At 35.5% G+C, this 25,568-nt stretch overlaps 1 protein-coding gene across 3 annotated transcripts in view; it reads right to left on the bottom strand.

Annotated features, from left to right (window-relative positions):
* Nucleotides 1-2,083: 2,083 nt before the first annotated feature.
* grb10b (growth factor receptor-bound protein 10b) overlaps nt 2,084-25,568 on the bottom strand; it is a 148,362-nt gene continuing 124,877 nt past the window's right edge. For all 3 annotated transcript variants that reach the window (XM_067449217.1, XM_067449215.1, XM_067449216.1), the window contains exons 7-17: nt 20,539-20,654; nt 17,969-18,043; nt 17,344-17,481; nt 17,014-17,124; nt 16,720-16,818; nt 14,810-14,887; nt 14,302-14,418; nt 11,545-11,611; nt 11,266-11,353; nt 11,063-11,156; nt 2,084-6,643 (exon numbers count right to left, since the gene is read on the bottom strand). In XM_067449217.1, the coding sequence (XP_067305318.1) occupies nt 6,497-6,643; nt 11,063-11,156; nt 11,266-11,353; nt 11,545-11,611; nt 14,302-14,418; nt 14,810-14,887; nt 16,720-16,818; nt 17,014-17,124; nt 17,344-17,481; nt 17,969-18,043; nt 20,539-20,654 (1,130 nt within the window). In that variant the 3' untranslated portion in view covers nt 2,084-6,496. The remainder of the gene's footprint in view (nt 6,644-11,062; nt 11,157-11,265; nt 11,354-11,544; nt 11,612-14,301; nt 14,419-14,809; nt 14,888-16,719; nt 16,819-17,013; nt 17,125-17,343; nt 17,482-17,968; nt 18,044-20,538; nt 20,655-25,568) is intronic.

Raw genomic sequence — 25,568 nt, forward strand, 5'->3', positions numbered from 1 at the left:
GGATGATTGAAATGGTTTACTGTTAATGAGACTGGTAATGTCTGCCCTCTAGTGGATGTAAATGTGGCTTGCATTACATTGTAACAGGTGATAAAGCAGCATAACAAAATAATGCAGCATATAGACTTATTGTATAATGTTATATCTGCTGATTACAACTCTAACATTTAGACACTTTATGAGAAGTGCTCACGGTGTATGTTTGAGATACAGCAGAACTGTTTGAAGTCTATAATAATATTTCTTAAGTCTTAATACTATTATATAAGTCAGATTTTTTATTTTATTTTTAACAGAAGGCACTTTTAGAAATTATTCAAATTTATTTTGTAAATGTAATGCACATTTTAAATTCCAACACGGCTTTCAAAATTATTTATACTGCTGACAAGATTTTTGTTGTTGAGAAAACTCATCCATCCATCCAGTAAAAAATAAATAAAACTGCTGGTTTAATTTAAAAAGTAAGTAACCTGCCTTAAAATATTGAGTGTATTGAAATTAAAAATTTGAGTTGATAGAAACTCAAAATATTATTCTGAATCACATAAAATGTGATAAATCATGAAAATAGCACAATTTGGCATGTTTCACTGCGTCATCACAAATAAAACACACAATTACCCAATATCCTTACAAATTCTTTTAATAATATTTTAATAAAGATTGTCGATTCTCAAAAATATTCTTGCATTAACTCAAATTTTTAATTTCAATGAACTCAAAATTAAGACAACCACGTAACTTATTTTTAATATATATATATATATATATATATATATATATATATATATATATATATATATATATATATATATATATATATATATATATATATATTTTTTTTTTTTTTTTTTTTTTTTTTTTACAGTACATCCACCCATCCATCATGCTATACTACGCATGGAATTTACTATAAACCTTCCCTATCTTAAACTAAAATTGCTGTAATATTATTTAGGCAGTGACTTCTGTGACTTACCAGTGCCAGTGACTTATTCATGAATGTGAGTGTGTAATGTTTGCTTGCTAATATAATATCAACACACCTTGACATATAGCAATTAATTAATGTTTTATTCTAAACAGAATATATCAGTCCCTTATTTGTACAAAAATACCTGAAAAGGTTACAGTTAGAACTTGTAAGCCATTCAGCTATTTACAGAACCAAACAACACATTATCAGTACAGAATTGAAAAGAGAAACCTTTTGTTTTAATTCAAATTTTCATTTGTTTGTTTGTTTCATTCCCTGAAATACATAGATTCGTGTATGTATGTATGTATGTATATATATATATATATATATATATATATATATATATATATATATATATATATATATATATATATATATATATATATATATATATATAATACACATACACATTGAGAAAACAGGCAAAGGTCAGGAAATATTATTGATCGTTAGGAAAAAATTCTGATAAGTTATGCAGTGGAATAAGTCAGAAGTTCTGCTATGCATTACAGTGCACACGTTACATACGTTATATGATTCAAGAGCAATAATTCAAATCAGATCCACAAAATTACCCATTAAGTAGCCTACATGTTGTATTTAATAGAAATACTATACTTATGCATAATGCAATAACATAAACACTGTAATAAAAAGCAGGACCTCCTCTTTCAACAGAACTAATACTAGAGACAAATGGTCACAAATCCTCGATCTGTAACCATAACCTGAGAACGAACACTCTCTCAGGTCGACATTAGTGAAGAGAGAGAGGATGGGCCATGGGGTTTAGAGGCACCTGATATACATATGCTTTCAAACAATAGTTTGCTCAAATATTAAAAGTCTGTCATTTTTTATTCACCTTTGTGTTATTCTAAATTCTTGCATGGAACACAAGAGCGTTATATCCAAGCTGCTCTGTTCCATACCATTCTCAAAGCAGCTTGGAATGATTTGAGAGTAAATGATGACAAAAAAAATCACTATGGAAGATATATGATACAAGAGTCATTCCAGAATAAACTAGAATATATTGAAGGCCAAAGTTTCGTCAAGAGAGAAAAAAAAGGGGAAAAACAACAGAGGTCTGGTCAAAGACTCAATAAAAAGAAGTACACCGTTAGTTTAATAAAAAGAAAAATACAAAGAAGTCTTGCTGATCCATAGGACCATTTTTAAACAGCCTCCACTTCAACCCTGAGCAACCCAGTTACATTCATTTCTTTTAAATATAAAAATGACATTTATTTCTTTCACTGATAAACTCTCAACAGATCACACACTTCCTTTCAACAACACTGGGGGAAATGCAAAGAAATTCCATCTTTGATTCATATTAAAGAAACATTTCTACAATATCTACAAGGCATAAATTTGTTAGCGTTTTCATAATAAGAGTATTTGTGAGAATAAGTGAGTTTTTAAAACAGCAATTTAGCTTAATAATGACCTTCAATGACTCAGAGTTCAAAGTCCAGTTTCTGTCAGCTCGATGCAAACATACCATATTCTTTAAGGTCAATTAGCATGACAAAGCAACATAACATAGAATAGATCCAATATTTACACACTTAACCGAATAATAAAAAATGCACTAAAATAAGTCAAGTTTCTTCATTGTATATGCCATTTCGGAAAGAAAAAAAAATCTGCATCCAACAATTCAGTGTGGTATCTAAAAACTACAAAACAGTTGTACACGAATGGAGTGTAACTAGTCCCGTTGAGTTACATGACATATTTATGCTGCAAATAAAATGTAATGTATGACTGTGTTAATGCAGAAATGACATCCCGAGTATTTGGATTGTGAACAGACTGAATTGGAGACTAAACGGCCAACTAATTGACCGATACGTTAAGCGCTAAAGGTACTCAGACTACCTACAGATCAATTTTACTCACACAGGTGATTTAGCAGTAACATATAGTGAACTAGTCTTTAGATAACATACAACTTCCTCTCTGGCAAAATCCAACAAAATCAAGTTTTCACTTGCTAAATGATTTCAGAAAAAAAAAAAGAAAAAAAAATGTATGCCTTCTTAACTTAATACATCCATTTGTCTGAACCAGGCGGAAAAAATCCATGATATACTAAAAATAGAGTGTATCGAAACTGGTTGCAGAATGTGCTAATCAATAGCATTGTAACCGAAAGTTAGTTTAGTCCTTGGCTGGCTGATTGTATAGCTTCACTTATCAAACCCTGAAAAATAAAGACAATAATGTCAAAGCTTGTGTGTGTATGCATTTATGTGCTTGTGTCTTTTGGTGAACGTAAGACCCACCCAAACTGCAGCTAAGTCAACACTGACAAACACTCAACCTCAAAAAAGGCTTGAATTAACCTAACTGACACTGAGAAAGACATTCAAGTGAACAATAATAGCGCTGACTTAAGCCCTGCAGTCTATTTCTGTGGTTAAATCATCCAATGAAGTCTAAGTACTACCTGATAGACTGATATCCTATCCTTATTGTACAGTCAGCCGGTTACTATCGCAAATTAACCCCCTTGTTTCAGGATCTGCCTTTTTTTTGTGATAAAGACCGGCTTGACTGTACATTATCCTTAACTTAACCGACATGAATTATATGTATCTTATAATACATCTATGAAAAAACACAAACAGCTTAATGTTGCTTTGTGAAATAATGAAAACTATTCGTATGGAAGCCTGTTAGAAAATGACCTTAATCATGTAGACGCCATAGTTCAATTAACGTGAATGGAAATAAAGCTGTCAGGGATATATGTACAACATTCTGTTCAATGGGTTGCACTGTCCTAATATCCTATGTATATCCTAACTAGAAACTTTTTGCTGAAAATTGCAAGGTACAACCCACTGAACAGACTGTGGTATGTCTACCATAAGATCCACGGAGATGACGTTCTAGAGTCGGATACTGATGACAAATGAATGTTAAAAGGTTCAAGATAGGGGGTCCTGTTAACTGAGGTCTTAAAATGTCACAAAAAAATGTGGAAGAATAGTATCGAACAGCGCTGAGGAAAAAAAACTAAGAAACTAAATTTCAAGTAATCAAATCCTGATAAATAAATACATTTGTTGAAGCAATACTTTACAATGATTGCGTCATTTGCATTTATCTACGTACTTGTCTCTGGGTGAACTTGGAGACATGGTGGCTAAGCCCTCTTAATCTAGTTTAAAATGATATAGGTACATACTAAATGCATGGCTCTTTCTTTACATTGCGTCATAAGTACAAAAAAGAAAAGAAAAATATTTACACATATGTTGTACCATGGACAAGGCAGATTAGAAATTTGAACCCCGCCAATCTGTGGGTGTTCTTAGCCCGGGCTTCACAGTGTGCTGTCCTTGAAACAATCTTTCAAAACATGGAGAGAAAAATAGAAAACGGACTGGAGCTGGGACCGAAGATGACAGCAGTTATAAAGATTCCAGTTTGTTAGACTGCAACACACGGTGAAGCTCCCAGCAGAGGGTTTAGTGGTTATTTTTCACTGAACTCAACAGACTCCATTTTAAAAGTCAAGGCACCGTCCCTAAAGGATGTGGTGGTGATGTCAGGCCATGTTTGCTCTTGTTTAAAGGAATAGTTCACTCAAAAGCAAAATTTGGGCATTATTTTCTTCACCTTTATGCCCTACTCTGGAATTGCGTCTAGACCAGACACAAGCTTGGCAGGGTGAGGAATGTCAAAATTAAGACCAGAAAATTTTCATGGCCCTAGGAGCATTTAGACTTTATCTTGACACAGACTCGACTCTCTTCTGGTCTCTGTCTTGACTCAGACTCGACCCTCTTCAGGTCTTTTTCTTAACTTAAGTCTCGGTCTGGACTTAAATGAGCGTTTTTTGAATATGATATTGTCATACAGTTTCAAAAGGCATATATATACGATATAAAAGACTTGATATATAATAAATGAGTCGTATTTAGTACCCTCAAGTTGTTTTTTGTCCTTTTTTTAAACTGACAGCTGTGGACTATAAATAATTTCAGAATGTCTATGAAATACAGTATCCTACTGCATTTTACGGAAAAAGACTTGAGTGAGCAAATAACCCAATTCAATTTTCTGAGGTTAACTATTCCTTGGACTGACACATTACTTCTTATTATGGCCAGCAGAGAGTGCTGCAGGTTATGTTTTGTGATGGGGAAGAACTACACTTGAATTTAAAGAGATATAGTTCTCCCAAAAATGAAAATGTGATGTTTATCTGCTTACCCCAGGGCATCCAAGATGTAGGTGTGTTTGCTTCTTCAGTAGAACAAAAATGAAGGTTTTTAACTCCAACCGTTGCTTGTATAATGCATGTCAGTGGGGTGTTTTTCTCTGAGAGCCACTATGAGAATAAAAAAAACATAGATATACGAATCCATATTAAACACAGCGGCTCGTGGCAATACACTAAAGTCTTAAGACACGAAACGATCCGTTTGTGTGAGAAACCGCACAGTATTTATATATTTTTTTTCCTCAAATACAACACCATTCTTGCAAGTGAAGTCAAATGTATAAGATACAACGTATCTCAATGGGACAAGCGGCAGAAGTGAACCCGTGCGCGTATCTCTGCGCCATATCGTGTAACTTGACCTCACTTAGTGATGGCGCGGGGACGGCTAATGTACATAGTGTTGTATTTAAGGTAAAAAATTATATAAATACTGTTCAGTTTCTCACACAACCTAAATGTTTCGAGCCGCAGGGTCCATATTAAGGATTTGTATGTCTGTGTTTTTTCCTCTCATAGAAAAACACCTCATTTGACATGCATTATACGAGCAACGGTTGGAGGTAAAAATCTTCTTTTGTGTTCTACTGAAGAAACAAACACACCTTTCTTGGATGCCCTGGGGGTAAGCAGATGAACATCAAATTTTCATTTTTGGGTGAACTATCACTTTAACACGAGGAAAAATGCATTTATGCTTAAGAGTTCTGTTCTGAAAATAGATGAGCGCATAAAAAATAATGTCTAAATACTCTAATGATTACAGGTGAAAAAAATAGAAAGCACAATTTTAACGGAAAAGTCTTCACAGTACTGAAACTACCAATCAGCTATCTATATCTCACAGGGCATTGTAGAATCAAACCTGCTTAATTTATGAAAGCAACACTTGCCATAGCTTGGTTGTTCCTGGTTCATGAGTGCAAAATAAAATCAAATATGTGATTTAAGAGTATTCTGCTGGTCTTCCCAAACCACTATCGCATCTGCACAAATCAGACCGCGGATCCTGAAAACTCCCTCCGGATGATTGTCCTGAGAACCTGCTCTGGCCACGGTCGAGTGTGCAGGTGGCTGAGAGGTTCATCACCAGCTTTATTTCCTTTATTTCTTGCTGGTCCTGTTTGTGTTTGTTGATTTGATTTTCTCTCTTGTTGACAGAGATGGGCTCTCGCAGTGTGCTTTTCTCCAGCCCCGAAGCACAGCATTACACAACAGCACACGCCGTCTTAGTGTTTTAGTATCTTTAGGTGGAATCAGGCATATGGAGGTCATAAGGCCACAGTGGTGCAAGGGTGTTTAAGTTTGCAAGGCAGAACTCCTCTGTTCAGCGTGTAGAACTCCACCAACTGGATCAGGTCCGTGAATTTGGTGGCGCCATCGTCAAGGCTCAAAAACATTTGACCGTCTTCTTCACACTGGAAAAGGGGACGATTAGTCAATCATTTATAAAACCATTGGTTACATTTTATAATAACATCATGCTATGAAGCATTCGTTAGTTGGCCCCACTTTATATTAGGAGGCCTTAACTACTATGTACTAACATCAAACATATGCACTTGTGTTCATATTGCACTTTTGCTGATATTGAGGTGGGATACAGGTACAGTTCGGGACATGTGTGGTGGTATGGCTATAGCCTAGAAATCTAGACGCACCCTAGCGGCAGCAAATTTAATTTGCCCGCAAGTGTGGTCTAGCAACTCTCAATTCCTATCTGAGCTGTATTCCTCAGAATCTGGACGGCCCAATCACATCGTGTAGGTAGGCTATAGAGTCGGCGGGCGGGGCCATAATGACCACGGCCGAGTTGCGTTTGCGTGCTTCTAGTAACACAGAAACTGGCGAACTGCGGCGGTCTTTCGAATCAGCTCTGACCGCGCCTCCAGAAGACTAGGAGTTAAGCTTTCCTCTGAGAAAAGAACAAAGAGCGGCACTGAACTCATTCTTAAAAAGGGAAGATGTGTTCGGAGTTTAGCCGACCGGATACGGCGAATGTTTAATCAGTCAGCGAGGAGCGAGCTCCCCTTCACCGTCGTTGCTCCGGCTGGTGTACCGCTCTCCTATCGCGTGCAGAGGGAGTTTGAAAGACAACCGTTTATCCCGCCCCTCGGACTGAGCCCTGTCTATGGTGAGTTTCCAGACCAAACATCTTGATGTGGGTCTGGCTTGTCAGGCTAGTATGGCTAGGCTTAAGGGTAGGGTTAGATGTTAATAGAGTTTAGATTCTCTGCCCGAGCCCGTTTCGTTTAAAAGTGGACATTTCAAGCTTTCTGTACGCATATTTCTCATGTCTGTGAGGCAAGTAGCCTGCTAAGTTTCAGTTTATTTATGAGACGTGTCCAGTTCATGAGCAATGGAAGCGATCGCTCCCACGACTTTATGTCACGATTATAGTCTTTTATTATACATTTATTTATTAAATTCAGGCAATTGGCCGAAGAAACCTTTTTTTAAACTACAATTTAAACAAAATGAAAGAAATGCTTTCGACAAAACAAAACTTAATATTAAACTTAATATAACCACCAAAATCATTTCTGAGCCATTTGCATCTTTGCACTTATAATCAGATGAACTGTAAAAATAATATTATAATATTTAAACATAAATATGAAAAAAACAAAAAACACGGTTTAATGGCTACAACAAAGTAAGCTACAGATAAATGTCTGTAGCTTACTTTGAATATTCAAAAGTTCGCACGCCTGAGGACTGAAGTCAAGTCAACTTTATTATATAGTGCTTTTACAATGACGATTGTTTCAAAAGCAGCTTCACAGTGTTAAATAGGAAAATAATGCAACAAAATTTGATTCGGCTGTACAGTCGCTCTGGAGAAAACAGCGCTGTTATCAACTCATTTCAGTTTATCAATGTTAGTTTTAACATGAGTCACACCGGTCCGCTGCACTGCGCTCGGCTCATTACAGGCTCGTTCTCTTCAGAACGCCCACGTATTAAACATGGTCGGGTTTAAATCGGGTTCAGACTCATAATTACAGTTAATGTGTCGGGCCGGGCCGGGCTCGGACACAACGTGCAAGGGCTCAGGTAGGGTCAGGCTTGATTTTTGTAGCCCAATCTAAGCTCTAGGTGTTAGGGAAGAGTCAACAGTGTCATTATAACTACAGAAATGAATTACAGATGTAATTACATGCAGCTAATTTTAAATATGTATTAATTAAAATGTTAGTACATAGCAGCAGGGCCGTTTTTGGCAAAGGTGATCTAGGCTAATTCACATATATAATAACAGGTTGTTATTTCTAAATTAAGTATTTCATTATTTACAAACCAGTTAATTAGAAGTTGTCATTGGTTCATACGATCATTTAGAAAGTGTAAGTAAAGGATTATTAAAATATTTATATGTACATTATTCAGACATATAGTAATAGTTACTCAGAGTGTTAATAAATGTTTTAAATGCAAGTTAATAATGTAATTCATGTTTAATAGATGTCAGTTAACTATTTTTGTGAGCTCATCTAAAGTGAGGAATATTTATGTCTTGTACAGCTTTTATAAAAGAGATTTAAAGGCTCACTTTTCTTCTTCACTTCTGTTTAGTAAAAGCTTTATGAGGCATATTGTCCTTGCTTTACGTGAGCTCACAAAAACAGGTAACTGACAAGTACTAAATGTTTTATAACTGCCTGAATTAATTATGAATTACAGTAGAAAGCATTTATTAACACACTAAGGAACTATGTCACTGTCAAAAAAAAGAAAAAGAAAAAAAAAAGATTACAAAATTGTACCTTTTAAGGTAAGTACTGGGGTGATACCCTTAAGGGTACATTTTTGTACCTCTAAGTCAGGGGTGGGCAGGTTCAATCCTAGAGATTTGATGTCTTCCAGAGTTTATCTCCAACCCCTCTAAGCCACCGCAGTATAAAATTTGTGACTCCCAGCATGCATTGCAGCATTAATTATGTCACCATTGTTGAGATTCATATGCTGATTCCTGATATCTATGTGCGTCTATATGTTTCCCCCTATATGTCTATACGTTAGAATGTTTTTAAAAATCAATATTTAAAATGTCTGATCTGTGACAAGCAAGTATTGTTGGTGAATATTCTTTATTATTATTTTTATTCAGTGATGAGTTTAGTCAAACATTATTCTTCCTGATACAGTTTGTTTTGCTTCTTTTGGTTTGAGCACATATGTGTTTTGTTTATGTTGTAACAAAAACCACAAACTTACTTAAAATTCCAAGTCAAACTGCCCAACTAAAGGAAATACTCATCACCGTAATGGTCACCAAACTTTTTCAATAAAACATCAAAAGCTAAACCTGTTATTTCAAAATAAGAGCTTCTAGCTTTTGACGTCTTTCAGGGTTGGACCCAAACTCTGCAGGCCAGCGGCTCACTAGGACCGAACTAAAGTTCGGTAAACAATGGTAAACAATGGTATAATTGTACCCTAAGGACCAATTGTGTACCTTTAAAGGTACAGTTATATGTTTTGTATTTGTTCCCCAAGAAACAAAATTGTACCTCCACTGTACCTTTTTTTTCTGAGGGTGTATATCTGAATAGTAAGATTTATAAATGTATATTTAAAAGGTTTATTCATCATTTACTTACTTTTTCTAAATTATCTTACACTCTAAAAAAATGCTGGGTTAAAAACAACCCAAGTTGGGTTGAAAATGCACCGACCCAACAATTGAGTTGTTTTAACCCAATGGTTGAGTTGTTTTTACCCAGTGGTTGAGTTGTTTTAACCCAGTGGTTGAGTTGTTTTAACCCAGTGGTTGGGTTAAATGTTGCTTAAGACAACCCAATTGCTGGGTAAGAACAACTCAACCATTGGGTTAAAACAACCCAATTGTTGGGTCGGTGCATTTTCAACCCAACTTGGGTTGTTTTTAACCCAGCATTTTTTAGAGTGTATGAACCACTGATAACTTCTAATTAACTGGTTTGTAAAAAATGTAATATTTAATTTAGAAATTATGAAAATACAATTATTAAACACAATACACACATATAAATCAAAGATAAAGCATTTATAGCTTCATTTATAAAGTGCTTATTAATGCTTCATAAATGATTTAGTCAAGTCACCATTTATAGCGCTTTTACAATATAGATAAGTTTAAAAGCAGCTTTACAACTGATAATAGGAAATTAATGGAAGAGAGATTGTTTTGACTGTATATCAGCTCTAGAAAAAAGTTATTGTCCAGCTAAAGTAAATTTCTGAAATATTTGATTGATTTCTTTTGTAATAAAGTGGCTAGATAATGCAAACTTTGAAATAGACCTTAACTAATGCTTTATTCTTTGGTAACAGTTATTATAATGTGTTTCCGAACCATTCTATATGTACAGATGCTGTTTCATGCATTCTGTTAATACATTTGAAATACACCAAATGAATTCTGCAGTCATTTTTCTCTACTGGCCGAGCTACAATTTGAAAAGATTCTTGCTGAGCATGTTAATTGAAGTCATGCTGACATCTTTACAGCCAGATACCTGATTAATAACACAGTTTAAAGGCACAACCTTTTGAAGTTTAACTCAATCGCCCTCCTGGCGATTGAGGGTTGTTCCAGGCACAGCAAGGAAAGAATGTATGTTATGTGCAACGGGCTAAGCACTTTCAATGTTATGACCAAGAATTTGTATCTGGAGAAGAGTGTTTTGTCACATTCATTCTCAGAAAGTTAAAAGGGGTTTTCAGTAAATCTAATGTATTTTCTTTTGGTTTTAAGGAATACTAGACAATTTTGTTTAAAAGTTTCATATGTGCATCAGCACAGAGAGTCAATATGCTACATGTTCTGAATGCTGGAAACTATAAAATCTCACCGGTAAAATCTGGAAATGTTTGATTTTCTGGTGGTGACACAGTGTAAGCACAAATGCCTTGGGATTGCTCTGGCTGTCCCTCAAGAGAAACATTCTGTTGCACACAAAAAAAATTAAAATGAATTGCAGTGTAAGTAGCTTTGACATAGTTAGAACAGAGAAGAATCCAGCATGTATTTGAGAATACTTAATGAGCTATGTACCCATCCACTCTGCCCTGCTGATGGATCATCTTGTGGGATTCCTCTCGTGGAATACGACCATGAAACCACAGCTGAGTTCTGTGGATAACTGGATCAGAGGAGATACAAATGCCTTTAAGACAAGAATGATGGTGAGCAATTCTCTATTTAAAAGCTGTGCACGTTTGATGGTATGTTTCCTTCAAAAGCATGTGTTTTCCTTATCCTTATCTTGCAAGGATTTCTTTTTTAGATTTAGTTTTTCAACTTTGAAAGCATTCAAAATGCTCTAGTAAGTACCTCCACTTAATGATGAAGGGTGTAATGGGCTGGGGCTTCCTAGGATATTCATTCGCTGACTTCTCTTCTAAAAAAAGACAGAGACACAAAACCATACAATCAATCAACTTTCTACATCATGCTACACTATATGGAACAAAGTATCGGGACACCTAAACATTATACCTACAGGGACTGTAATGACATTGCATTCTAAAAACATTGCATTCTTTTTGGTTTCAGTTTGCACAATGTAGTCAGGCAGGTAACATTCTTCTGGCTCCTGCGAAACCCAGACTCGTCCGTCAGACTGCCAGAGAAGCATGAATTGTCACTCCACAGAATAGGTTTCCACTGCTCCAGAGTCCAATGGCAGCATGTTTTACACCAATCCATCTGACGCCTGGCATTGTACTCGTGAGATTTGCATGCAGATGTGAGGCCATGGAAACCCATTCCATGAAGCTCCCGCCGTACAGTTTTTGTGCTGATATTAATGAAAGTGGAAGGTTGGAAGTTTCTTCAGCTATGGAATCAGACCGTTGGCAACTTTAATGCACCAAGAGTCTCAACACTCGGTGACCCCACTCTGTGACTTTACGCTATCTTCCACTTCATGGCAGGGATAACATTTCACAAGCTGACTTATTGCAAATGTGGCAAATTTGAATTCTTCAGAGCAACCCATTTTTTCCACATATGTGTGTATATTCAACTGCATGGCTAGGTGCTTGATTTTATAGACCTGTGGATCTGATTTAAACACTCAAAATTCAATTATTAAGAGGTGTGTACCAATACTTTGTACTTATACAGCGACATTTGATTACAAGTTGAAACGGGATTTCAAATATGCTATTGACAAATTCTACAATTTATTATTGATGGAAAAGGTTGCACAAAATAATTGAATCTATGTTGTACTTGTAAACACTGTTTAGATACATTAATGATATCTTCTTTTATCTATCCAGATAATCATAGAATATCATGTACTGTACATACATACACTTACTGGCCATTTTAAATACATCTGCTCAACTGCTCATTAATGCAAATAACTAATCAGCCAATCACATGTGCTGTGTCCCAATGCGCATACTTATACTACGTCCTAAAATTGTGTACTCTTTTTGTGAAGAAAAAGTACATACTTTTGAGTGTGTAGCAGAAAAGTATGCAAGCTTTGGGACATACCACTTCGTCATTTTTAACGGACTCTGATGCTTAGTTACATGTATCCCGTCACCATTTGAACTGCCCTGTCAATCATCGTCACAGTTCAAATCCTCCACATTCAGTTCTATTTCCTACCGTATCGGAGAGAAATGTAGTAGTTTGTTGATCTGCCATTCGTGGGTCTTTAATGCAGACTCTCCTCGTGTTTGCATTTAAAAGTTAATGGCCAAACCATTTGGTCATTACAAAAGCTCACAATGCTGCTGCAGGTAAAATATAATGTGGACAACACTGAATAAATATCTTTTTTGTCAGGTTAAATACTGATAGTTGGCCAGTGGTCACTCAAACCCCTTTATCTAAACCCCTCTACTTAACCGTCGGACTCGCACATCCGTCATGTTTGTACGTTTTTTAACGCTTTTTATCCGCGTTTGTAGTTCTAATCAAATCCTCGTCCAACTCGCAATGGGTTGTAGGCAATATCAGCCGTTCTGACCAGAAATAGTAAACCATCTGGGTATCTTTGGAATAATCTTTTCAACATACCAGGATTTGGGACACACTAATTATATTTTCATCTACTATTCACTATGGATAGTATGCGAATTGGGACATAGGGATGGCAGCAACTCAATGCATTTAGGCATGTAGACATGGTCAAGAACTTCTGCTAAAGTTCAAAATGGGCATAATAATAGGTAAGAAACGTAATTTAAGTGACTATGAATGTGGCAGAATGTGGTTGGTCCCAGAATGACTAGTCTGAGGTCAGAGAATGGCCAGACTGGTTTGAGCTGATAGAAAGGCAACAGTAACTCAAATAACCACTCATTACGATCAAGGTCTGCAGAGGACCACACCGGGTGCCACTCAAGTCAGCTAAGAACAGAAAACTAAAGATACAATTCACACCAGCTCACCAAAATTGGACAATAGAAAATTGGAAAAAAAACATTGCCTGGTCGGATGAGGTTAGATTTCTGCAGGGACATTCCGATGGTAGGGTCATAATTTAGCAAACAGAACCTTGTATCAACAGTTCAGGCTGGTGGGGGTGTACTGTTGTGGAGGATAGTTTCTTGGCACACTTTGGCCCCCTTAGTTCCAATTGATCATTGTTTAAATGCCACAGCCTACCTGAGTGTTGTTTACCGACCATGTCCATCTCTTTATAACCACAGTGTACCCATCTTCTGATGGCTACTTCCAGTAGGATACCTCGCCATGCCACAAAGCTCAAAGTATAACTGTTTTTTGAACATGACAATGAGTTCACTAAACTCAAACGGCCTCCACAGTCACCAGATCTTTATCTATCTCCAATTGTGCACCTTTGGGGTATAGTGGGAGTATAACGGGAGATTCACATCATGGACGTGCAGCCGAAAAATCTGCAGCAACTGTGTGATGCTATCATGTCGATGTGGACCAAAAATCCCTGAGGAATGTTTCCAGCACCTTGTTGAATCTATGCCACAAAGAATTAAGGCAGTCCTGAATGCAAAAGGTACTAGGAATGCGTACCTAAAGTGGCCAGTGAGTGTATATACATGAATAAATAACTTAATAATCAAAACAAAAATTATTTGAACTGACTCTCCAGGCATGTCCCTCCTCCATGGCAGCACTCTGAGCCTCCACAGGATTGTCAATCACTCTGCCTATCGTCCCTGAGAAATCCATGGCAACCAGAGAGTTCTCTGAGACACTTCTCTGAAAAAATAAATAAATAAAGATTAAGATCAGATTCAACAATGACTTTGTTTGCCTGTCTTTATGTCCCAAACCAGTAAGTAAAATAATACTCAAGCCATTTAAGCATAACATAGAATACATGAATGGATTGTTGGTTTGTAAGCTAACAAAAAAAAAAACTCTAAATCAGAATCGTTTTGCATCGCTGTGCTCATTTGTTCTAAAATTGTCAGAATTGCATAATATCCATAGGACAAGTTGGAAAAATAACTTCACTGCCAACACTTGAACAATCATTCCATAATGTGACATCATGGCCCACATACTGACACATGTGTGATTAATGCTCCATCTGTGAGGTAGAGAGGAAGAGAGAAGGAATGCAGGAGTGGGTTAAAGGGAGTCTTACCACAGGCGCTGAGAAGTGTGAAAGCATCGTTTTTCGCTGCTGGGGGATCTTGTAATTTTGATAGAGTAAAATTCCATACTATAAGGAAGAAAAAAAGTGTTAAAAATTTGGAAAAAAATGATAGTCTTTGACAAAACACCAAAATAAAATAAAACAGTGCTAATGTAAAGAAAAGTTGATTGCACTAAAAATTATTTATTACACTCTCAAGTGTAACAATGCTGTCTGAATTCAATATTCAAAGATTTTCTCTTCAAATATACTTTAATGAGAGCAGCATTAGTATAAGTGTTTGTACACATCATCATGACTGCTATTTTAAATTAATTTGTATTTTTCCTTTCAGCACACACTGTAATAACATGTATGATGTATGATGCACAGAACATCACTGCATGTAAGTTATACATGCTAGATCAGTCAAAGAAAGGTTCTAGATTAGCCAGAGGATTGTGCAGATTACAGATCATCCTGGGAAGGCTGAGTGTTGTAGATCAGCCAGAGAAAGAAAGCAGGTTATAGAATATCTAAAGGCGCATTCACACTAAGGATGATAACTATAAAGATAACGATAAAGATATAGTCCTGCGATTCGCTTGAAGAATAGCAGAGTCCACACCACAGCTATAACGGCACAGAAAAAATATAGTTGGAATCTCTTTCAGAATGATTTTCCCCAGCCAATTATTTTTTAGTTTGACAGCCAGCCAGAATCAATCCTGATTTAACAAGCTCAATCATTCAAAGCAACAGACAAGCACGCGCTTTGAATAAACAGAACAATATCGTTTGCTGGTGTGGACTCTCATATAGTCATCGTTATAGTTATCTTTATAGTTACCGTTGTTGTGTGAACAGGCCTTAAAGGGTTAGTTCCCCCAAAATGAAATTGATGTCATTAATGACTCACCCTAATGTTGTTCCACACCCATAAGACCTCTGTTCATCTTCAGAACACAGTTTAAGATATTTTATATTTAGTCTACAGCGTACATGGACAGTATAGTGTGCCTACACTTAGATACGCTGTCTGACTAAATATAAAATATCTTAAACTGTGTTCCGAAGATGAACGGAGGTCTTACGGGTGTGGAACGACATTAGGGTGAGTCATTAATGACATCAATTTTATTTTTGGGTGAACTAACCCTTTAAGGAAAGAGTGCAGGTTGTAGATCATTCAGGGAAAGGATGTGGGTAAAGGTCAGCCTAAAAAAAGGTATGAGTTCTAGATAAGAGAAAAGGTTCAAGATCAGCAATGGAATGTTTGCAGATTCTAGTTAAGGTATAGATTTTAGAAAAGACATAGAAAGGTAGGGGTTGTAGATTAGTCAGGGAAAAAACGAGTAGTTTCTATATCAGGGAAAAACTGATTCTAGATCAAAAGAAACGTATAGGTTCTAAGTGAGTCCCAAAAAAAGACTCAGAAGTGGTGGAAAGGGTGCAGGGAGGTTAGAGATTTTCCAGATCAGTCAGGGAAATCGAGGAGTTTATATATCAGGGAAAACAGATTCTAGATCAGGCAAGGAAAAGCAGTGGGTTATCGATTAATCTGGAAAAGGGTGGGGGTTCAAGATTGCAGGTTCTAGATCAGTCAAGGAAAGGGTATACGTTTTAGATCAGTCAGAGAAATTACACAAGTGCTAGATTAATCTGGAAAAGGGTGAGGGTTCTAGATTGCAAGTTTTAGACCAGTCAACGAAAGGGTGCAGGAAAGAAGAGATGTTCCAGATCAGTAAGGTCAAGAAAAGGGTATGGGTTCCAGATCAGTCATGGAAATTGTGCAGGTTTTAGATTAGTCAAAAAAAGTGTGTGGGTTCTAGATCAACCACAGAAAGGGTGCAGGTTCTAGATCAGCCAGGGAAAAGGCAAAGGTTCAACAGCCAGTCAAAAGGGGTTCTACTACCAACCTTAAAGAGTCTGAAGGCTGTCATCCAGCATGTTCTGCTCTGCTCATCCTCTGCACACAACATCCTCAGTTCTTTCACTTCATTCCGTACTTTGTTAGGCTGCAAATTAAAATAATGCGAAATATTAGCCAACCAAATGAACTTCGTAAGATGTTCAATTTGCTTTTCTCTCTTAGACAGAATCACATGATCAATCAAATGATCGATTTGATTTGAATGTTTAACATTTGGCTTTTTAACAATTATCTACTTTTGGCTTATCAAGAGTTCTCATAACAGACCACATAAACTTACTTTTATGCAGAATTCAAAGTCAGTCGGTGCATTGTGCAGCTTTCTCCCTGTTATAACTGTAAAGACATTGCTGTCATCCAGGTCTGCTAGTAGCTGTAAATGCCTGGGCTCCTGTGAAAGATCAGCCAACAGCTCATGTCATTTAATGGATAAGGAGGGGAGAGGGCACTAAAAGAGCACTCAGAGACGGGGGAGGGGTCGGATCTAGAAAGTACCTGATGGCATTAACAGAGGCTTGTACACGATTTAGACTAGTAAAACAGACCACTTTTATACGAACGAAATAGGTGGTTATAAGTAGAGAATTCAAAATTTGTGTTGCCGTTTCACCTTTGATGTTCCTTTTGTTGAGAAGTACAATCCTGACCGTCTTAAAAACACATACAGTTTCTTCCATGATTTCCTGCCCATCTCTTTCACATACAAATATCCCTGGATCTCAGGACAACTGCTGGAGTTTAAGAAGTTCTGGAGATAAAAGAAGAGACTTGAAAATTCTGAAAAACAGTCAGCTACGATTTTAGGTAGAAGATGGTTTATTTTCAGTGTAAACTATACACTACCAAAAAACATCTAAATTTGTCAATAAATCATAAATAATATTTTAAAAAATTGGAGACCTAGGAAGGTTGTGGGGTACTTAGCTACACTTTGAGGACAAATTCATTCCAAGAAAAACTGTTAAACCTGACTAAACGTATGTATATTTGGGGGAAACTATTGTGGTAACAAAAGATTCATAATGTAAATAGAATTATGTAAATAACCCGGCAATTTTGTAAAAAAAAAATAAAATAATCCATAGTGCATATACTGTAAAAGTGTTTGGCATATCTAACTTCCGCTAAATCAGCTACTTTACAAGAGAGGGTTTTAACTTGTAAAAAGACAAAAATGTATGTCCTGATGTTGGATCAGTGGGTGATGGGAAAGAGAACACATGCCCGTGTTGTACCTGCAGGAGCTGAGATGGGGGGATGGTCCCATTGGCCTCCTGACACCAGGCAACCATTTGCTCTGGGAAGAAGTTCTGTCGAAAAAACATGTTTTTAACTCACTACATGCATATCAAGGTAGTATATTGAAATGAATATGCCTTTGTACATTTTCAGAACAGTCATTCCAAACTAAATCCTTATAATCTCTAATGAAATTAAATACAACAACCATTTAGCAGAGGGAGACACTAGTACTGTACATTTTTACTTGAGTACAAGTAAGCAAGTACTACATTTTTAATGTAATTAAGTATTAAAGGTAAAAATATCCTTTTATTTATGAAATGTAGTACAGTAAAAAGTATGATATTGTACACTGAACTAAATTATAAACTATGTACACAAAATGACCTCTTCTCAAATATTGTTCACAAATCTGTCTAAATCTGTGTTAGTGAGCACTTCTCCTTTGTCGAGAAAATCCATCCACCTCACAGGTGTGGCATATAAAGTACATAGACTAACAAATGTAGAAAGTAAAAATACTTCATAGCAATTATTTAAAATAATTCCAAAAGCTCCTTATTCCAAAAACCCACAAAACAATATAGTACTACATACTCTTTAAAAACATATGCCTTCCACCCATTGACTTTCTTCTAATGAAGTTCTACTAGCATAAGAAATTTGGGGCACTGTATAGCTTAGAAAAGAAAAAAAAATTGTTGATAATATTAATGGCAGTGTAGAGACATATTAAATGATTAGCTAACATAAATTAAGTTTTCATGGCATTTATAAACAACTTATTGTAGCCTACATCAATGATATGTTTTGTAATATATGTCTAGTCAAGTCTCCTTTATTTAGATTGTTTCAAAGCATCTTTACAGTGAAAACAGGACAATGATTTAATGATTCGAACATTTCATTTCGGCTGTAAAGCAGCTCTGACAAAAAAAGAAGTGTCATTGTTCATATGTAAGGGATAATATACAATCAGTCTTTTATTTTTGCAAAATAACTGCCAACAGTTTGTTGGTCTGGCATCACCCTGAAGGGTTTTGTTTTGTTGTTTTTGGTACAGTAATATTTTTTTTTATTTCATTGTCTGTCTTTTTACAATGTTACTTCTCAAATAAATAATAAATGGACATGAAATATTAATGTGAGTTGAAATCATTTTATTATGTGAGAAGAAAGAGTCTGTGGAGCGATATAAAACTAGCATAGGTGTTTCCTAAAATAGTTTCTGCTGCTTGCTCACATTGCTTAATTAAAATGAGCTAAAGCAAAACAATTGATATACATGTTGTCCAAACTTAATTTGATTGTGCTCATTCCACTGAAATATATGTAAAACTGAAGTTTACTTAATCAGTTTGTGTTGTGATTACATGAATGATTTGTAATTAAACCTGGGCAGGGTTTGTTAGTTTCCAGCATGCTTCACACGAAATGTTGGTATTTTATATGTAAAATATTTATTTTATGCATTTTAAACAAGATGATGAAAGGGAAGACTTGATGGTGTGCGATAGTGTTTATTTCAATAATTATGTTAGAATTATTAGAACAATTTAAATTACGGTGGGTTACCATTGTGGAGAAGAGTGAAGCATTTGCTTAGGCTATGTACTGATACATCATGCAGATAACCTCACAAATCTTTTGCTACAATTTAAAATGCTAATATGTATTATTGCTAGCTTTAACTAGTTAAGTGTAACTAGCTAGTGGAGTGTTATAATTCAATTGACATTAAAATATATCACATTTAATTGGATGAAAGAATATTATGAAATTGAATGCCTGAATCATGTCAGGGAGCCATATAAAACTCACTTTGAGACTCTTAAAATTACTTAATTCCATGATGTTGAACTTAAATGTGTCAGCAAACAGATGCTATGCTAGTGAGGGAACAATCATGGATGAGATAAATGGATGAAGCAACTGTGAAACTAATTGCCACATGACAGAAATTTTGAAGCTGACATTTTTCTACAGCCTAGCATGACAATCTTTAAAGAAGTCAACACTATATCGGATATCATTTGGCATATACTTGTTTTATGGGTGTAAATGAAATGCAATTTGATAGGTCAAGGCGTAAACATCAGACTTTGTAAATAGGCCCAAAGAAAATGTTACCAAAGATTATATAGTTGAGAGTGTACTGGTGTTACTACAATTTAAAAGTGTCAAGGGCCCGAAAGCAAATCTTATATTTTAAGCACATATTCCCTCCCCTCTCTGTCTCCATCTGAATTTACAAGAGGACTGAATGTTCATGAAAGTGTTTGATTTCCAGCCCAAATAGTAAGAGGCATGGGTTTCTTTTGGATTGTGGAGAGAGAGTGTGAGAGCAGCTCACTGAACTGGAAGCATGTCACTTGATATCTGCATCTACCAAGTAAGACTGAAAACAGTCCATTAATGTGAGGAACTTTCCTTCAGCGATAATCCGTGTCATGTTACTTATGTACCTGCTGACACCTGCTCTAAGAAGAAGGAAATAAAAATAATCTACAATACTCTTACCCTAATTGTGAAATAGTTCATGTGAGGTCTTGGATTAACTTACCAAAGGATTTTTAAAGAATTCATATTTGGCATAGTTCTTCCTGAAGAGAAATCTACTTTCACTGGTCATTGATGTCTGCACTTGGACAACCAGCTCATGGTCTTCTAAACATCGTTCTGTGGATTGATGGAGGGGGGGAAGGCATAATTAGGTTTAACACTGCATTCACTTCAAAAACTTATGAAAAGATCTGTGTGTAAAGACATATGACAAAAATGCATCATTGTAACCAAAGACTCAAATGTGGTATAATATTTGCATCTTGAATGACATCATTTTCTGTTAGCATTCATCCAGGCAGACAAAAAATAAACAGGGTGAGCGATCCCTGCCTGATGAAAAGAGAGTTTGTCTGGAGGAGAGAACCCCCCACCCCAACACCACTTCTCTCTCCCCACCCCCATTCATCTTATTAAGGGACTAACTGCACCAACAAAACAAAACAAAAATCCATTTGATCTATGTATATATCCATCTCTATTTAGATCTGTTTCTCTGCCTTTCTCAAAATCTCTCTTAGTCTCAAGGATGTTGTAGAGCTAATGCTGCCCATGACTGCTTAAAAAAACTGACCCTGAACCCTTACATGGACATATGTTCTTTATCCAGCTGTGGAGATGTTTGGCGACAAGAACCAATAGAGGGATCAGTTCCACCCACCTCACAAACATCCTTACCAATATACAGAGTGAGAAGTGTAAGAGATGAATGACGAGGGAAAATGACGAGAGAAAATTAAATTTTGGTATAAAGCAGAAGACACTTAGCCTAGAAATCTAGACGCACCCTACCGGCAGCTAATCTAATCTGCCGCGAGTGTCGTCTAGCAACTCTCAATATACTTCTGATCTGTAAAAACCAAACTCTGGTAAGGCCAATCACATCGTGTATAGAATCAGTGGGCGGGGCTTAACAAAATGACGGCAGAGTTGCGCTTGCGTGCTTATAGTAAACACAGAAGCTGGCGAACGGCGGTCTTTCAAATCAGCTTTGACCGCGACTCTGGAAGACATGGAGTTAAGCTTTTCTTTGAGAAAAAAACAAAGAAGGGCACTGAAGTCATTTACTGAGCATTTTAAGTTGTTTTACACTGTTATGAGGAAAAATACAGCAAAACGTGTGGGTGCGTTCTTTCGAGAAGATGTGTTTGGAGTTTTGCCGACCAGATAAGCGGAAAGTTTAATCTATTAACTAGCTCCGCTTTACCTTGCTCTGGTTGGTTGTATCACTATCCAAATGCGTGCAGCGGGAGTTTGAAAGACACCCGTTTATCCTGCCCGTCGGATTGAGCTGTCAATGATGACTTCCCAGACCAAACATCATGATGTGGGTCTGGCTTGTCAGGCTAGAAGGAACTATGATTTTTTATAGAAGATGAAACCAGAAAAGAAGTGTTTCTAAAAAAGCATTTTCTACTAGACTAACTTTATATTAGGTGGCCTTAACTACTATATAATCACATTTAAATTATTTGATACAATGCACTTACATACATGTTTTTACATTGTACTTACATTTTAAAAACTATCCATACCACCACACTTGTCACTAACTCTACCCGTACCCCACCTCAATATCAGCAGAAGTGTTTTGCAATAGAGTATAAACACAATAAGTTCATTGCACTTATTTTTGTTTTGTTTATTGTCAATCGCGCATTCCAGCGGTATGCTATTTCCAGAAAACAACTGCTCATACGGGTACTACGCATTATCTTGACTGGTACTACTTCTGCTTAACGCTGGCGGCGTCTTGTGGCTGTTAAATACTTAAACAGCTATGGCTACAATGGAAGACTTCAAGGCAGGTTTCCTTCATAAAGTTTTAAATATGGATATTTTTCTTACACAAACGCATCAATTCGAATCAGAAGGCTCTATTAACCCATCTGAGCCGCGTGGAGCACGTTATTTGACGGACAGGTGCATTTTTTATGGACTTCAAAAGCAGCTACAACTACTGCTGGGATTAATGTTAGCCTGGACTTTTTAAATATAACTCCGATTGTATTTGTCTGAAAGAAGAATGTCATATACACCTATGATAACTTGAGGGTGAGTAAATCAAAGGCTTGGTTTCATTTTTGGGTGAACGAACCCTTTCAGCATTCATTTTCAACATTTAGCAGCAATAGATAAAGGCTTAAAGCAGGTTGGAACTGTTTTTCTTCGCGGAAGCTTTGCATAAGAGCTAATAAAATATTTAATCTCAAAAAAATATTTTGTGTCTAATTTATTTGAGACTAGTAGCCGTGTAATAAGCGGGATAATGTACATCCAGCCAGTTGTTATCGCAGAATAAACCCCGACAGAGTGATCAGGACCCTGACGCGAAGCAGAGGGCCCCGCGAAACACCCGGCTGGGTGTACATTATCCCTTACATATAAGTACATAGTACAAAGGCTACCTAATATAAAGTGGGACTCAAATGTCTAAATGAAAAACAATGTTTTTGATTTTAAAGATTTGATTATGGCTTTTTTTATTATTAACCAAACTGAAGAAATTATATTTATTATTATTTTTTTGGACACTTTTGTATATTAATTAATTTACTAACCTAAATTTACTAACCTATAATTAATTAACCTAAAAATGTGCTTCATGTGGCAAAATCCACCTTAGCTATAATTATTAAAATGTTTGTTTATTCTTCAGTCAAGTAAACATCTTTAGGATATTTTTTTATAGTGCATCTGTGATAACATAATTAAAAAACAATCTCCTTTAATGTGCCATGAAAGGATGTGTTTTGTGGTTTGAAACAAAATGAGGGTGAGTGAACTATTCGTTTAGGGTAATATCCACACATTTTAACTTGTTAAAGTGCATAAAAGATGATACGCTTCTTTTTCTCCCCCAAAAAATTGAAAAAAAAAAAACAAATTAAAAAAGGAAAAGAAAAAAGAATTCTATACTCACTGTATCTAGAAAGCATAGCAATTATTTAGCGATTATAACATCCAATCACAACAGATTCATTTATGTATCAATTTTAATACGCTTTAATCCACTTCATGGCAAATCTGGCTTATAACTTTTCCTCACAGCACATCCATCTTGAAATGATGCTTTGAGATACAGAAGTACAGGAGTGACAAGCTTTTCCATCATTCCGCAGTTCAATATTTGGCTTAGTAAGGAGAGAGTCGGGCATTGCAGAGAGATGATGTCATGCTTTCGCTTAACCGCACTTCACACTATTCTAGCAGAGTGGATCCATAACAAATGAGGAACGGACCTGCTTTGACATTTTAAATACAGCCTGTTCCGCATATAAGCGTTTGTCCAAACTGAGAGACATTCAACTTTTTTTTTAAATTAGCATATGTTTCAAAACTGTTGTACAACGTAGAAAAAGTGAATCAGACATTAATTAGAAAAATACATATTATGCAGTGATCAGTGTTGGGTAAGTTACTCTAAAAATGTTATGAATTACTAGTTACTAATTACATCTTCAATAGTGTAGTTAGTTTACTGTACAAATGACTCTCTCCAAAAAGTATGAAAATCCTATATCAACTTGTAGTTAAGTGATTCAAGGATAGACATGAAACGGCTCTTTTAATTAATCCAATAAATAATATAAAATTACATAAATTATTCTTATAATTATACCGACCAAAGTATTACAAATTTGAGGACACAAAAACATGCATTTTAAAGTTAGAATTTACATTTTGATGTTAATTCAACTATTGTATTATATATATATATATATATATATATATATATATATATATATATATATATATATATATATATATATATATATATATATATATATATATATGTTACTGTAATTTAATTACAGAAAAAAGAATACTTTTACTTTTTTAAGGGGAAAGTTATTCAACTACAATAACTAATAATTACTTAACTAGTCATTCCCAACACTGCTGAGTTTGACAAAACTACATTGTTTTTCGAAATATTGTATTGCACAAAATTTTGCAGACGAGCATGCTAAGTAATTATTAAACAAATATTCCAAGACTCTCCTTTCTTATGTGTAGCATTGAAATGTGTAGACTTTATTTATTTTAGTGAATCAGTTCATTCTGACATATCAGATCAAATAAACAATTCCTCGACTGACCAGAATTATTAACTACTTTCCATTTGGTTTAAAATACAAATAAATAGTTTGTGCTAATCATGATGCATTCTGTCCTGTGATTTAAAAAAAAAAATAATAATTACTAGTGATAGAATGAAGCTATCCTGTATGATAAAACAGCTTTGGTAAACATAAAAAAACATTTATAATTAACAAACATTTAGCAGAATGTGTAATACAACAACAAGGCCAGGATATGGCTTTACCTTAAACAAGTTTAATAACACTAACTTGACTACATTTTTCAGTAGCATGAGAAAAGATCTTCTGCTTTACAAAAGATTTAGCTTTTACAGTAACAAGCTATTTTTTCAATGTATGTAGTGATTAACATACATTTCTGACCAATCAGATAAAAAAATATATTCACCGACTGACCAGAATTATTTCTCTGCAAAGTGATCTTTGTAAGGTATTATACATTTTATAAAAAAAAATAGTGTATGATGCTGATCACCCTTTTTCCAACTTAGACACGAAAACTAATGTGATTTTATATTTCTATTAGTTATTATGTAGATTATATTATCTTAACAATTGAATTATGTCCCCTTGCTTTTGTGTCAAAACTCTGCTATGATTACAAAAATATCTGATATTTATATAGGTAAAACATATTTTTATTACCCCCTTTAATAGCTGAAATGTAGTTAGCTACTTTTTATTAACATCCTGTAATGTAGTTACCTACTAACTGACTTTAGTTTAACTACTTTAAATTATGAGTAGGCGACATCTTTTTGCAAGCTACAATTTCAAAATTCCCCAGAATTTCCCCCAAATATCATAAAATCATCTGCTGTACACTCACACTCATTGGGAAACTGAAAGTAAAATAGAGCATTGAAAGAACGACGAAAGAATGATGATAAAGAGAAGGGGGAGCAGGATGTCCGTTGACAATAAA

This window comes from Pseudorasbora parva, chromosome 7 (assembly GCF_024679245.1).
Source record: "Pseudorasbora parva isolate DD20220531a chromosome 7, ASM2467924v1, whole genome shotgun sequence".
NCBI classification, from domain to species: Eukaryota; Metazoa; Chordata; class Actinopteri; order Cypriniformes; family Gobionidae; genus Pseudorasbora; species Pseudorasbora parva.